At 58.3% G+C, this 13,629-nt stretch overlaps 6 protein-coding genes across 6 annotated transcripts; 4 read left to right on the top strand and 2 right to left on the bottom strand.

The window, feature by feature from the left end:
- Positions 1 to 743: 743 nt before the first annotated feature.
- INS49_011676 (uncharacterized protein) lies at positions 744 to 4,203 on the top strand (the record flags this gene model as incomplete). The annotated part of the gene is made up of 5 exons (XM_043172387.1): positions 744 to 1,068; positions 1,133 to 1,259; positions 1,318 to 1,629; positions 1,692 to 2,945; positions 3,000 to 4,203. 5 exons carry the CDS (start codon positions 744 to 746, stop codon positions 4,201 to 4,203), a joined length of 3,222 nt encoding a protein of 1,073 aa, XP_043024132.1.
- Positions 4,204 to 4,297: 94 nt separating this feature from the next.
- On the top strand, positions 4,298 to 5,875 carry INS49_011675 (uncharacterized protein; the record flags this gene model as incomplete). The annotated part of the gene is made up of 1 exon (XM_043172386.1): positions 4,298 to 5,875. The coding sequence occupies one exon, from the start codon at positions 4,298 to 4,300 to the stop codon at positions 5,873 to 5,875; it is 1,578 nt and encodes a 525-aa protein (XP_043024131.1).
- Positions 5,876 to 7,981: 2,106 nt separating this feature from the next.
- Positions 7,982 to 8,857, top strand: INS49_011674 (uncharacterized protein; the record flags this gene model as incomplete). The annotated part of the gene is made up of 1 exon (XM_043172385.1): positions 7,982 to 8,857. One exon carries the CDS (start codon positions 7,982 to 7,984, stop codon positions 8,855 to 8,857), a length of 876 nt encoding a protein of 291 aa, XP_043024130.1.
- Positions 8,858 to 8,990: 133 nt separating this feature from the next.
- On the bottom strand, positions 8,991 to 10,762 carry INS49_011673 (uncharacterized protein; the record flags this gene model as incomplete). Its single annotated transcript, XM_043172384.1, has 2 exons — positions 8,991 to 9,695; positions 9,767 to 10,762. 2 exons carry the CDS (start codon positions 10,760 to 10,762, stop codon positions 8,991 to 8,993), a joined length of 1,701 nt encoding a protein of 566 aa, XP_043024129.1.
- Positions 10,763 to 10,886: 124 nt separating this feature from the next.
- On the top strand, positions 10,887 to 11,861 carry INS49_011672 (uncharacterized protein; the record flags this gene model as incomplete). The annotated part of the gene is made up of 5 exons (XM_043172383.1): positions 10,887 to 10,911; positions 11,078 to 11,094; positions 11,150 to 11,205; positions 11,277 to 11,502; positions 11,580 to 11,861. 5 exons carry the CDS (start codon positions 10,887 to 10,889, stop codon positions 11,859 to 11,861), a joined length of 606 nt encoding a protein of 201 aa, XP_043024128.1.
- Positions 11,862 to 12,016: 155 nt separating this feature from the next.
- INS49_011671 (uncharacterized protein) lies at positions 12,017 to 12,511 on the bottom strand (the record flags this gene model as incomplete). The annotated part of the gene is made up of 2 exons (XM_043172382.1): positions 12,017 to 12,298; positions 12,374 to 12,511. The coding sequence occupies 2 exons, from the start codon at positions 12,509 to 12,511 to the stop codon at positions 12,017 to 12,019; spliced, it is 420 nt and encodes a 139-aa protein (XP_043024127.1).
- Between the last annotated feature and the right edge of the window lie 1,118 nt (positions 12,512 to 13,629).

Genomic DNA, 13,629 nt, shown 5'->3' with positions numbered 1-13,629 from the left:
ATATCGCCTGCGCCTAACGGACGTCCACCATCCAAGCCGTGCAACCTGAGGCTAGACGTACCTGGCAATACCTCACAACCCCTTCACACCTTGTCACTTAATTTCCTCTGTTCCTCGTTCCTCTCCATCATCGATTCCATCCCGTGATCGGCATCGAGCCGCAAGGAGGGGAAAGGGAAAAGAAGAAAAAACGAAAAAAAAAAAAAAAAAAAAAAAAAAAAAAAAAAAAAAAAAAAGCGCACGCGCTGCCCACGCAACACAAGTATCCCCAGGCACGGCAGCCGCCCTTTTCCTACCGAGGTCCTCACCGCATACAACAGACTGGGTTGGGCTTTCGGCATATCTGAGACAACGAACGTGGAGGACGGACTCGTCCGGGAACGGGCAGCTGGGTGTTCCATGTGATGATCCCAGGTCGAACTGTGTAGCCTCACCGCCCGACTTTAGTTCGTTGCGACGCTTTCTCGGAGGGCTTCTCACCCTACCGCTGGTATGTGAGACATCTTTTGTGCGCCCAGGTTTCGTGAGTTCTTCGAGAATCTCGGGATCAGCGCAAACTTACCCCGAGGGTGGGACATATTTCCTGATTGATGCAGCATCCCGACTAACCCTCCGCTACACAAAGGCCGCGAACGAAGCATATCATGTCTGGCATGGCCACTTCAGCCAGGCCGTCGAGGGGCCGCTCGACCTCGACTCCCCTGTCTTCGAGGAGTAAAGGGACGGCAATGGACGACTTCAAGATGTCGCCAACCGCAATACTCCGATATTTCGACCCGACTGCCGCCACTGCCTCCATGTTTCTCTATGCCCAGGGTAACTCGGTAGTGTGCTGCCACCATGACACCCTGACCATAGAAAGGAGGTTCTCCCGCCATGACGACGAGGTGCAGATTCTGGCCGTCGACAACCAGAGTGAGATGGGAGCCGGGAGGCTAGTGGTCAGTTATGACGCGGGCCAGACGGCGATAGTGTGGGACATAATGTCTGGTGAAGAAGTTGCACGATTCGCTTCGTATGAGCACCTGACCGTTGCCGCCTGGATGAGGAATGGCAATGTTGCGTTCGGTGAGTGCAGGCCCTGAAACATGTCTTTCGTGGCCCCTTGAGTCTGGTTAACAAAAAGCAACAGGCAACACGCAAGGAAATATCATCCTTTTCGAGCCCACAACATCAGAGCACATTTCGGCCCGGACCATTGATCAGATAGCAGTAACAGCGCTGGCACCTTCAGCCGACTGCCGAACCTTCGCGATAGGGTCGGTTCTGACCCATGCGTATCATGTGTAGAACATCCTTGCTGACTGCGTTTAACAGATATCAAAACGGCTCGCTGCTGATTGCGACGCTTCAGCCGAGATTCACAATTTTGCACAACCTGACCACGTCAAGAGCGCCATCTCCCATCATTTCACTGAGTTGGCATGCCTCTTCCTCGCGGCAGAAGTCGGATATGCTGGCTGTCCAGACGAACGACGGCGATCTGAGGGTCTGGAGTGTATCCAAAGCTTACAACAGCGCGGACCCGGCAAAGGTCGTGCGCATACTTAAGAAATCGGAGAACGCCCTGGCCGGTCCCAACTGGATGGGCTGGTCCAAAAATGGAAGAATCATCCAACACGGCGAATCGTAAGTCAAACCAACGGTCTTGCTTTCCACTGGGTCTCATGCTGACTTGGCTGAACTCGAAGCGAAACCCTGTCTTGGGATGTGCGGACCAAGCATGTAACATTTGACAAGATCCCTACTTTGGAGCACACCAAGGGACTTGCGGTGTACGGCCCGGGAGCCAGCTTATTCACCATCGCCGCCAACAACACCGTGCAGCAATTTGACCTGAATGCTCCCGCGATGATGGTAGCCAACGTTCAGCACCCTGCTAACTTGCTTCCTCCTTCTCCGCCGGTGTCAATTGAGGAGCAAGAAAAAGGAGCAAGCACTGCGTCCGACTCAGAAATGGGCTCCATACAGATCAGCGCAGATATTTCCGAGAGCGATGAAGACCTCGCGCCGCCAATGGCCAGGATCGCCAGGGCTGGAAACCACCAGCTGTCGTCGGACGAGGACCAGTATCGCACAGCAAGCCCAGCATCAAGCCGGAGTGGTGTTTCTGATGTCTCATCCACCAGCTCAAGAACTCCTGGACGGTATCAATCGTCACTCCGATCCCGCGGGATGACAGACAACACCTACATCTCCGCTGGCTCCTCCATTCGATCCTCGACCTTCCCACAAGAAAAGCCCAAACGTGAAAGCTCGTCATTTTCCACGAGCAGCCTGAGTTCTGTCTCCATGGGATCGTCAACAAGCCGGTCTCGACACAGGCCGTCTCGTCTGCGACATGAGATCCCGAGAAGTCCCGAAGATTCCAGGGTCGTGGATCTGTTCAAGTATACCAGAACCCGTCTCAGTGATGTCCCGTACAAGAGGCCTCCTATGGTCGACAGCAGCCGCTTGACAAACGACGATCTCCGACGGCAGATGCTGTGCACGATCTTCGGGTGGACGAAGGAGGCGGAAGATCTAGTGCGCGACGAGATGGGCCGCCACCCACAAGGGACACCCAGCAGAATCCTGCTCGCAAAATGGCTGGGCGACATCGACCCAGACGTCATGGCGGCCAACGCTGAGAACATGACCTCTTCGGACTGGATGCTTCTGGCGTTGAGTGGCATAGGTGGCACAGCAGCACAGCACAAGCTGGGTCTGGCGTATGTCCAACGACTCCTCGAGAACGGTGATATCCACTCGGCAGTGACAATCATGATTGGAATGGGTGACCAGACTGATGCGATCGAGGTGTACATCTCGCACAAGAAGTTCCTGGAGGCTTTGATCCTGACCTGTCTCTTCTTCCCGTCAGTGTGGGAGCGGCAAGCGCAGATCGTGAAGAAGTGGGGAGAATGGGCTGTCCAGCATGGGCACCAGCAACTGGCCATCCGATGGTGAGTTATCCGGATTGCGAACTTGAGTGACTTGTACTAACACTGAATGAACAGCTTTGCCTGCTCTGGCAAGGAGTCAGATGAGCCGTGGACCTCGCCCTCGGCACAGCAGATGACATTTCAGAGCATCAACACAGCCGTGAATCCCAGCATCCCTGAGGTTCTTAGCCCTCCCCTGTCACCGCCTGGTCTGAACCGCGGGCCTCAACGAAGCATTGCCAAGACATCTGCGCTCAAACTCATCACATCTTTTGGCGACCAGAACTCCAAGTCCAAGTTCTTCGCATCCAACGATGGCGGCCAGACACCGATCGCAGCTGGCGTCACGCCTATCGCTGAGTCGGCCATCTCGCCCAGGGCCGAAGACATGACGACTGCCTTCCTCAGGCCCTCTAGCCGCAGCGCATTCAACACGCCGACGACAGCGCGCTCGCAGACCAGCAACTTTAGCCGAGGAAGGCTCCCTTCCATCGGAGAGATGCCAAGCGATGCAAATCTGCGCAACACAGCAAAGAAGTCCAGCGCACAGCCTCCCGCCGGGATCGATGCCCTCACCCCGCCAATTGACTCTCCTGCCCGACCCGGCCACAACGCCAAGAGCTCCATGGACGACGGATATGCTGCCGTGGGCATGTCACTGGAGAGAGCAGCTACAGCCAGTCCTATGATGATGAAGAACTCGCACCGTAGGAAGGAGGCCCCACCGCCGTCTCCTTCGCCCGATTCCCTGGCGATGCTCATGCAGAGTGGCCGAAGGAGCCGCAATGGGCCCCGCGAGCGCATGCCCAACGGACTCGAACTGCAGCTCCAATCCATGGAGAACGCCATGGGCAGCGATGTCACGTCGCCCGAGCAGTCGGTCACGTCGTCGACTCGGTTCCACTGGCCGACCAGACGCCGTGCCCCGCCGTCTGTTGGCAGCTCCACCACCTCTGCCTCCGCAACCTCGAGCGTTGCCAGGGGCCACCGCAGCCATCAAGGTGGTAAGAGCCTGGACGACTACATCAGCAGCCTTGAGGCTGCCAAGACGAAGTCCCGGGGCGGTAGCCGGGAGGGACGCAACAAGACCCGTGATAGCAGCGCAACGCGCAAGGGCGGCTCCCGTGAGCGGTCTGGTGACCGAGGACGCACTTCCTCTCGAGGTTACACGCCCAGAGCTGGCAAGAGGTCTCCAACCTCCCCGGTCCCCATGTCACCGGAGGATTTGCTCAATCTGAGCACTCCCAATTTTTATATCGACCAGATACGAAGATCGTAGCCAAGAAACCGAAGAGCCGGCGACTGTCCGCAAGGCGAGCACTGTTCGGGCCACTTCCCGGAGCCGTCCTCGTCGGGGCTCGAGCCGTGACAACATGCGGCCTGCACCTCTCGAGATCCCTCGCGGCCGCAGCAATGACCGACAAGGCTCAGGAGCACGATCCCCGTCGTCGCCTCTTCCCATGTCAGCGGGTGTTCAGCACTACTACGGCTCCGAGGACGAAGAGGATTACAGGAGGGCTAAAGAGGACCAGGCCAAGTTCCGCAGCAAGAAGACGCTGTCTCGGGGCGGCAGCAAGTCCCGCGAACCTTCCCCTGGTCTTGCAATGACGCGCGAGAGCTCCAAGCCTAGGGAGCCGCAGGAAACCAGGTCTCGTACCCCACGTGTCGAGTTCGCAGTTTCCGGCCGTGGAGACCTGAAAGCCATCAAGGACGAGCGCCAGCTCAAGAAGGAGGCTGCAGCGCGCGAGCTTGAGGAGCGCCGCAAGTCGCTCGCCAAGCGCCCGTTGGCCCCTCCGATTCCTCACCCGGACGAGCTCTCCCCGTCATTCCCAGGCATGAGCATCCAGCGTGCGCCGACTGCTTTCGAGCTCCCCAGCACCACCTTTGTCCAGCCCAAGGAGCTGCCGCCTCGCAGCCGTACCGCGGAGCCCGACAAGCGAAGCATGTACGCCCAGCAGCCGACCCGCCCTTTCATCGGTCTCCCGGCTACTCCCAAGGCCATGAGACTGGTCATGGAGGGCCAGAAGGACATCAGCCCCGACGAGCCAGTCCCGCCCATTCCCACGACTTTCGCGCAGGCTGAGTCGCCCAAGTCACGACAGAATTCCCCTCAGAAGGAGACCAGCTCGCCACAGGCTGCTGAAGGCCAAGGCCTCCTCACCTTGCTCCCTTCGACTGTCTACCAGCCTCCATCCCGACCGGGCATCCAGCGGTGCATGTCTGCGCCGCCCGAGGAGCCGGTTGCGCCTCAGGCCCTCCGAGGCGACAGCAACTCGGGCCACAGCAGGCTCGCCAGGGGCCAGTCCCTCAGGAAATTGAGCACACCCGACGCGCACTCATCGTCCAAGTACATCCGCACCATCGACGGGGTCATGGACGACAACCAAGTTGGCATTTCCAGCCACTCCCGGCGCACCTCGAACGCTGACCAGATCCCGCCGCCGCCGCCGCCGCCGCCGGTCTTGAGAGAGCTGCAGCACTTGGCTACGCCACCGCCGCCACCGCCCGCGCCACTCGCCTTCGCGCACGGCGGCAAGCCGCCCGTCGTGTATGGCGCGCCGGGCACGATCGAAATCGTCATGGACAACGACGAGCCGTCCCAGCCTGAGCACGGCCAGAACGTTCAGCCCCTATCCGAGACCACGGTCCCCGTGATTGCTCCGCCCAATCCCCCTCGCGGCCACCACCGCGGCCGCAGCAGCGTGGACAACAGCATCGCGGGGCGCATCTCGCGTGCCACGGAGAGGATGAGGAGCGGGAGCCGAAGCCGCAACAACTCGAGCGTCGTCAGCCGGACCAAGTCCCCGATCGAGGGTGGAGCCCCCGCGCCGTACGAGAGCATCACCATGCCGAAGGGTCCGCCAGTCAGCTTCCACAACCGTGAGCTCAAGTCCCCCATCGACGGGAGGACGATGAGGGAGGAGTTCGACCTGAGCCAGAAAATGATCTGAGCCTCCGAGAAAGTACCATGCCCAGCCACATTTTATCGCGCATTGCTTGATCCTATTTCTTCATTCTCCTTTTCATGTCATTTTCCCCTTCTGATTTCCGGCATTGCTTTTAAACAATCCATCATGCTATCCTGTTCGTTTCGATCCTGCATGGCGGCTGGCGTCCTTTTGACATTTCGCTTCTTCACGCATTTGATACCAAAACTTTCACACGTCAATGACGGGACCCGTTTTGAGCGAGTGTTCCCGAAGATGTTGGACACCAGGAATCGGGGACAACCACCAGCTTTCTGTTTTGATGGTTCCGATCAGGCTTTCTGTTTTTCTGTTCTCCGTTTGCTTTTCAACTGCGATATACCAACCAACAAGGGCAACAATTTGTACATTTCTCACCAATCTCTACAATACCTATCTCCGTACCACATGGCATTTTCTTCAAAATTTACAAGTCTTGTTTGTCCCCTCAACAACAACGGCCATTGTCAGAAACATCGTTATCCCTCTCCCTCGACTGCAAGGTCTTTTTATGACGTGATGAACGGTGGCTGCCAAGGAGGGAATGGAAGGGAGCTAGGAAGGGAAAAAGAGATGGAACAAGGCTAACTCTACTGTACTGTTATTTTTCTTTTCGCCTTCTGCAAGAATGATTGATGACACTAAGGGACGGCCGCGTGGGCCTGCGAATATGGGGAAAAGATGAGAGACAGAGAGCAATGATGGCAACATTGAACACCACAGACGAAAAAAGCCCAAGCCACCCAGGGAATTGAAAACTGGCAAAACAAAAAAAAAAAAAAAAAAAAAAAATTCAGCACTCGGGTGTAATATAATGCTGCCTCACGGCATTCTTGTTCAACTTATTCCTATATCATTATGGACAACGCATAACTGAATTACTTTGATGGTTCCTTTTCTTAGGCACGTAAGGAGGACCAAGAGGGATAGCCTCAAGTAGCAACCGAGGTTGGTTTAGGTAGGAAAAATACACCGATCCTTTCTCATACAGTAATACCTCTTCAGAAGGATGGATTGGCACGAAATGATAGGTGCAGGTGGCTAAGTGGACGTCAAAAGTTGTTGGTGCAGTGACCACTCGAACCTTGGACCTCTGCATAGCTAAGGTGAGGGTCAGCGTCAGCAATTGCTCAGAACGGGGAGCCCCAGGGAAACAGAGGCGCAGTGTTATCGACCGGTGGAATGAAATGTGAATGAAGATGATGGCTGAGAACCATGAGGGAAGAAAACAAAAAGAAGAAGAAAAAAAGGAGTTGACATCGCCATCTCTCCTCTCTACCCCAAACCCAAGACAATGTGATCCAGCACGCCGCGCAGCAGTGAAGACGCCCCTGCAGAGTGAAGCCTCCCTGAGGTATCGTCTTCGCGGCTTCGGGCCACACGCAGCATCGCTGGCTACCCAAGCGAGTGGGTGACCGCTGCCACGCTCGCGCTGGGCATCGTCTTGGGGTTCTGATGGAAATGGAATAGTGGGGTGAGAATATTGTGAGCCTTCGTCCCGAACGGGCCATTACAGCTGATATCCCTGCCAAAATCCTAGCTTATGAAATGCCGTTTCTGGGTACGGGTTGCGTCGGCTGGCTTCGACAGCGTTTGTTTGACATCACATCTGGTAGCTACCGCTAGATTGTGAGATCAAAATGACAGATGGACATGGTTTCGAAACATAACATAATCAAATCATGAGCCAGTAATAGCCTTGTACTCAGGTAGGCAATTGCCTGCTGCGAGGGCTTTTGAGGTGGGCAGCCCCTTGCTGTTATACCTAGGTATGTCCCGCCTGCTTCTACCACCAAGGGGGCCCCCATGTAACCTGCCGACCCCTACATCGATTCTGACGCGGCCTCGAGCTCGCGCGCATCTCACCACGTCTGCTCCTTCTGTACCTTTCAAATGAAGCGCCATTGCCTCCCTGCTCCTGTCGATCTGCCAGGGGTCGTCAGGATGGGCAATTGGCTCTGAACCAAGTCCTCGAGAGAAGAACCTACGGATCTGCAAACCGCCACTGCAGGCCCGGGCGAAGTCAAGCTCGCGACAGCTTCCTCCCCACCCGCCGCCCCAAGTCCGTTGCGCGCCGCGACCCGGCCCACGATGCTCACCACCGCGCCGCACCTTCACGTCCGCCGACCGTCCCCTACAACCGCCGAGTTCACCGTCACCACCTGCCCGCCGCCGACCCTGTCGCGGCGCATTCTGTTGGGCCTGGTCTTCATCGTCCGCGTCCTCCTCGGCCTCTCCGTCCTGCTGGTCCTGTACTCAACATGGACACTCTCGCCTTACTACCACCAAAACCACAACCCGGACCACCCCACGAGCATCGCGACCGCCACCCCCACGGCGACAAGCACGACGCCCCTCCTCCATGACCACCGCCACAACGATATCACAATCACAACAACAGCCGCGACAGCCCCTTCCGCAGCCGACCCGTGGGACAACAGCCCCGCGAGCCCGGCCCCAACCACGCTCTACACGACCGAGTGGCTGCCGTACCTGGCGCGGGCGGCGCACCTCTCAGCCGCGGGGCGGGCGGCGCACCGCGTGGCAGAGGGGCTGCCCTCCTACGCGGCGGTGGCGCTGTGCGCGGCGGTGGCCTACGCGACGACGCTGCGGGTGCACACCACCGAGTCGCTGCTGGTGTTGCGGGGGCTCGGGGTGCAGACGAGCTCGGTGGGCGGCAGCTACCTGGCCGGGTGGCGGGCGGGCACGCGCTTCATCCCCACCGAGAAGATCCGCGACGTGCTCATCAACGAGGCGTTCCGGGGCCTCGCCGTGCGCTACTACCTAGTCGTCGTTGTCGAGGGCGAGGAGGACGTCGTCGTCGTCTTCCCGCGCCTGCTCCCCGGCCGCAGGGTCGTCGAGGCCGTCTGGAGGGGCGTCCGGGGCTGCCTGTGGGAGCCCGACGGGGCCGTGCCCGTGAGCAGGAGGTGGGACGAGAAAGGGCAGTATGGGAGGGCGGCGGATTGACCCGGGCGGGGGGTGGAATTGAGTCCTTAAATTGGTGGAAGAATATGTGCTGGCAGAGTGATATGCATTTACAGATATCTGCGCTGGAATCTAGACCTTAGCACAAATGCCATGGCTTCATCATCTAATCTTATTACTCATTGGCCGCGTCGTCTTCGGCGCTGCCCTTCATCTCCTTGATCGCATCCCTCCAGTTACCCACGCCTCTCATCTCCTCGGCGTTCTTGAATCCCTTGCGCTGCGCCCAGCGGTCGTTCAGGTCGTCCGGACTGTGCAGCTTGTCCTTCTTCAGCAGAGGAACGTACGCGCCCACGAACCGGGGCCCGTTGCCCCCCTCGTAGACCCTCGCACTGCCCCTCACGCTCGTCGTGGCCTTCCGGAGAGCCTGGCTCCCGGCCTCGGGCACGCGGTCCACGCCCGTCTTCTGGCCAACCCAGTCAAGGAGCCTGTTGGACAGGATCTCGTCTATCTTCTTCTCGCGCCAGTGCCCCCACAGGTCGTTGGCCACGCCCCACGAGCCGTGCAGGTTCAGCGGGTTGTCGGCCCCGACGTAGACCCAGTCGACCCCGTCGGCCGCCCCGTCGGCGTTCTCCCGCCCGAACACGCAGTCCCACAGCACCAGCGGCCTGTCGTCGGCCAGCACGTAGTTGGGCCGCCGCGGGTGCCGGTCCGGGTCGAGCAGCTCCGCCACCACCCCGGGGTCCTCCAGGCCCTGGCCAACGAGGAACAGCACCGCCACCATGCAGCGGATCTGGTGCCACAGGAAGGCCGACCCGCGCACGTGGAAGTAGTACACCTTGGGGTGCGCCACCCCGGGCTCCGCGGTGGGGTCGCGGAACTGCGGGCAGTCTAGGTACGGCACCGCCGTGTTGATGCCGTCCACCTCGACGACATCTGACTCGAAGATACGCCGCACAAAGTTGGTGATCTGCTTCGAGGGGTCGACCTTGCAGAAGTTGCGGAAGTCGTGCACGCCTCGAACATCTTGGCCGCCTTGCGCATCGCGTCGATGTCGAGCCAGCCGTCCTTTGGCCTGCTTGAGGAGGATGGTGCCTCCTGGCCGTTGGTTTCCCTGTTGCTGGCGCCGTTGCTATCGTTGAGCTCCTCGAGGAAGTTTGGCAGTGGTGCGAAGGCGGGTTGTGTAAAGAAGTAGCGGTACTGCCTCTCCCGGCAGCTGAACCGTGCCGAGAAGTCCGGGGGAGGATTCGGGCACCAGGCGTAGACCTTGATGTCCGGTGGCAGGATGCGGTTCAGCACGCGGCAGTACTGGATCTCCTGGTCGACCGGCAGCGGCGTGTCATCGTCCTCATTATCCTGCTCTTCATCTGCCTCCTCCGTCTCCAACTTAGCCTCCTCGGCAGCCGGTGTTCCGCCCATTTGAATGTCGCCCCCACTGGCTCGACCCGCTGCCGCAGCCTGGGGCTTCCTCCTTGCCCCCTTGACGGGCTTGTTGCTCCTCACCCGCAGCGCCACGACCTGACCGAAGGCGCTCACGCCGCGGTCCGTCCTGCCGCACTTGGAGTACTCGCAGCAGTTCCAGTCGACCTCGTTAGGCCGCTCCGGGCCCGGGAAGATCAGGCACGCCTTGACAAGTGCCTTCCACAGCTCTTCCTCGATGGTGGACATGGCCCCCGTCGGCTGGTACTCGAAGCCATTATAGTTCTTGCCCAGGTAAGCGAGCTTGAGGGCCACGAAGCGCTTCGAATACTTGGCCGGATCGATTCCCTTGCCCTTCTTCTTCGCCTTTTTCTTGGCGGGCTCGCCGGGCAGTGAGACTGCCTCCGGGTCCTGGTGTTTTGCTGGGGTTGTGGGCAGCAGGTCGCCGTTCTGGGACTTGATCTCATTCTCGAGCTGCTTGATGCGGCCCACGAGGTCGTCTTTGGTCCATTTGCTGTAGTCAGTCATTGTCGTCGTTCTGTGTGGCACGAGTCTGATGAGGGCTGGCTTTGAACTTGGGTTCAGGACGGGCGGCGGGGCCTTCAGGAAAGAGGGGATAACGACTCTGGCTTCATTCCATCGTGAGCCGTGAATGAGAGCCCTGAGCGACTTCATACGTTTGTCGTCAACAACTCACATAGACGGAGCCTGCCTATGCGACGGCCAGCGTTTGGGCGAGATGTGAGCCATGAAATTTAGAGTGAGGATCCTTATCGATAAGTGCCGATGGCGGCTCCGACAGAGGCATTATAATCACTGCCCTCAGCTTCACCAGCCGTCAAGGTTCGGACATTGCTCTTGTGAGTCCCGAGAGTTGTAAGCACTCGTGCGTTGACTGACTCTATGGATTCGCAGACGATATCCATATTGCTACTGGGAGATGAGGCAGTAGGGAAGACAACGTTCCTATCGTGCGTGTTGCATTCGGCCTGTTACTCTTCCCCTGTACACCTGTGTTGGGCGTGCGACTGACCTCATGCAGACGAATCAGCCAGGGGCACAACAACCTCGTAGGCACCAGGCCGATAAATCTGCTCAAGGACATAGATCAACCTTATGTGTTTGAGACCTCATTTGGGAGGCAGCAGTATCGATTAGAGTTCTACGATACGTCGAGTCCCGAGAATTGGCGGCTTCTCCGGCCAGATCTCGTCCTCATCTGCTACGATATAAGCCAGCGCCTGAGTCTCATCAACCTCCAGCGAGTCGTGCGTGGCCACCGTTTTCTTCCATCTCCGTGCCTCTCACTCCTATACCATCCTGCTAACCACAATCCTATCAACAGTGGATCAAAGAAGTCCGCTCGACGTTCCTGTCTGAAAGCACGCTGCCCCTGGCCGTGCTCGGCCTGAAGCGGGACCTGAGGTCCGAAGATGATCCCAACGGCATAATCTATCCGCAGGAGGCATATCGAATTGCCGCAGAAATCAGGGCCGACAAGTACATGGAATGCTCTGCGGTGACGGGAGAGCTTCTCCAGCTGGCCTTTGAGGAGATCTGCCAGATGGCTGTCAAGACGACGAGCCGTGAGGGTGGCCAGAGCGACGGGGGTTGTCGTTTGATGTGATGCTGTTGCCGTTGCAGGTGCCGTTGGCCCTGGCACCTCATCCACTCTGAGCAGGCTTGTCGAGGTTCAGGTTTTGTGGTCTGGTGAGATAATGTGTGTGCCTGTTGGTACTTGTATTTTGCTGCAAAAATCATCCACCAGAGTCAGGATCAGGATCAGGCCTCCGCAGCCTCCTTGACCGGGAGAGGCCCCAGAACCTCCGCGATGATGGCGAGAATCTCCTGCTGCTTTTCCTCGTCAAAGCGCGACTCGGCGTCCTCGACACAGGCAGCCAGGACGGCCGGGTTGTCGGGGCGCTGGTTGACAATCATGATGGTCTCGCCCTTGGTCAGGTCAAAGTCGCGCAGCCTCTCGACCAGGCGGCTAATGCTGGTGGCATCATATGTGACGGGCCGCTGGCTGAGGGGATCCGGCTGGGTCCGTAGTTGGTCAATGACCTGCGTGAGAGTAAGCTTCTGGGTGGGCTCTCTGTGTTTTCCCGTTCAACACTGGGCTGTGGCATCGGCACGTACCTCCTTGATGGCGGTTTGGAGGTTTCTGGGAACCTGCCTCTTCCTGTCAGGCAGCTTGGACTTTTGCTGCTCATTCAAGAGGTGCTGGTAGACCTCGAAGTTGGTCAATATGGCGCTCTGCGACTCGAGGACCTTCATAATGCCTGTGTCTACTATCTCTGGTTTGTGTTTGTGTCTGTGCCAGTTTCTGTCTGCGTCTACGCGTGTGTGGGTGTGGGTGAGATTTAGTTTTGAGGATCTCGATCTTTCTGCCCGAGTCGAATGATTCGTGCTGCAGGTGGCCAAATTGGAGTTTGGCGAGGGGGACTTTGATGAGGCTACCCGAATAGAGGTATTGAGTCACCAGTCAGGGCGGTGATGCGGTGCGACGTGTGGAATGCAGTGGTTCCTGGCGGCTGCAGTTCGTGCCTGTGACAGTCAATTCCTTCCTTTCCCCTCCCTCCCTCGGGGTGGCTCAAATGGCGTAGCACGGAGGCCAGAGATTTCTACTCCAACGCCGTCTCAGCCCTACAAGTATCTACATGTATTTGCTGACCTGCCTCCCGCGGAATCAGAGAGAGGCCTCTTCCACACACGCACATGCACTCAATTAGACTCAGCCAAGATGGAGGGCCGCCTTGTTTGTGCTCCAGATTGAAACAGCCTGCCAGAAACACCCGCAATGCTAGATCGTGAACCCTCCGTTTCCCGGGCGGCACAGCCATGTACCTAGCGAGTACCCCGCGCCTCGCAATCGCAATCCCCCCCAGATGTTGCAATGGGAGGCCAATGATAGGCGAGCCAGCGCCCGACCCCACCCGTGCCTCGTGCTGAAGCGCGCTACAATACAGGCGGGGTCCTGCTGGAGAGCCTCTTGCCACTCAGTACCCAGACGCGCTGCAAATACAGTATGCAGCAGCCTGTACCCGGACCATTTGGGTACCTGTGGGACGAAAGCGGTGTCCTGCAGCAACGGCTTGCAGAAGGGTCTGGGGTCAGGGTCAAGGTCAAGGCGAATGTGCTGCATCCAATTTTTTTCTCTTCGCCCTGCCGCCCGTCGCAGAGTTAGCCTGCCAGCTCTCTCATGCCTCAGTCCTCAGTCCTCGCTCCTCATTCATGCTGCGATCCGACTTTGACACGATGATTCCTCTGTGACAATACTCCCTGAGACAACCTGCTGCCGGCCTCTTACTTCTTCTGCGCATAGAAGACTTGCCTCTGGTGTTGTCTCGTTTTGTCTCCGCCCCTCCATCTCTCTCTTTTCTTCATCCGCGCAT

Source organism: Diaporthe citri (assembly GCF_014595645.1).
Source record: "Diaporthe citri strain NFHF-8-4 chromosome Unknown scaffold_5, whole genome shotgun sequence".
Lineage (NCBI taxonomy): Eukaryota > Fungi > Ascomycota > Sordariomycetes > Diaporthales > Diaporthaceae > Diaporthe > Diaporthe citri.
Note: the sequence above shows the minus strand (reverse complement) of the source record. Positions and strands in the feature narration are given on the sequence as shown.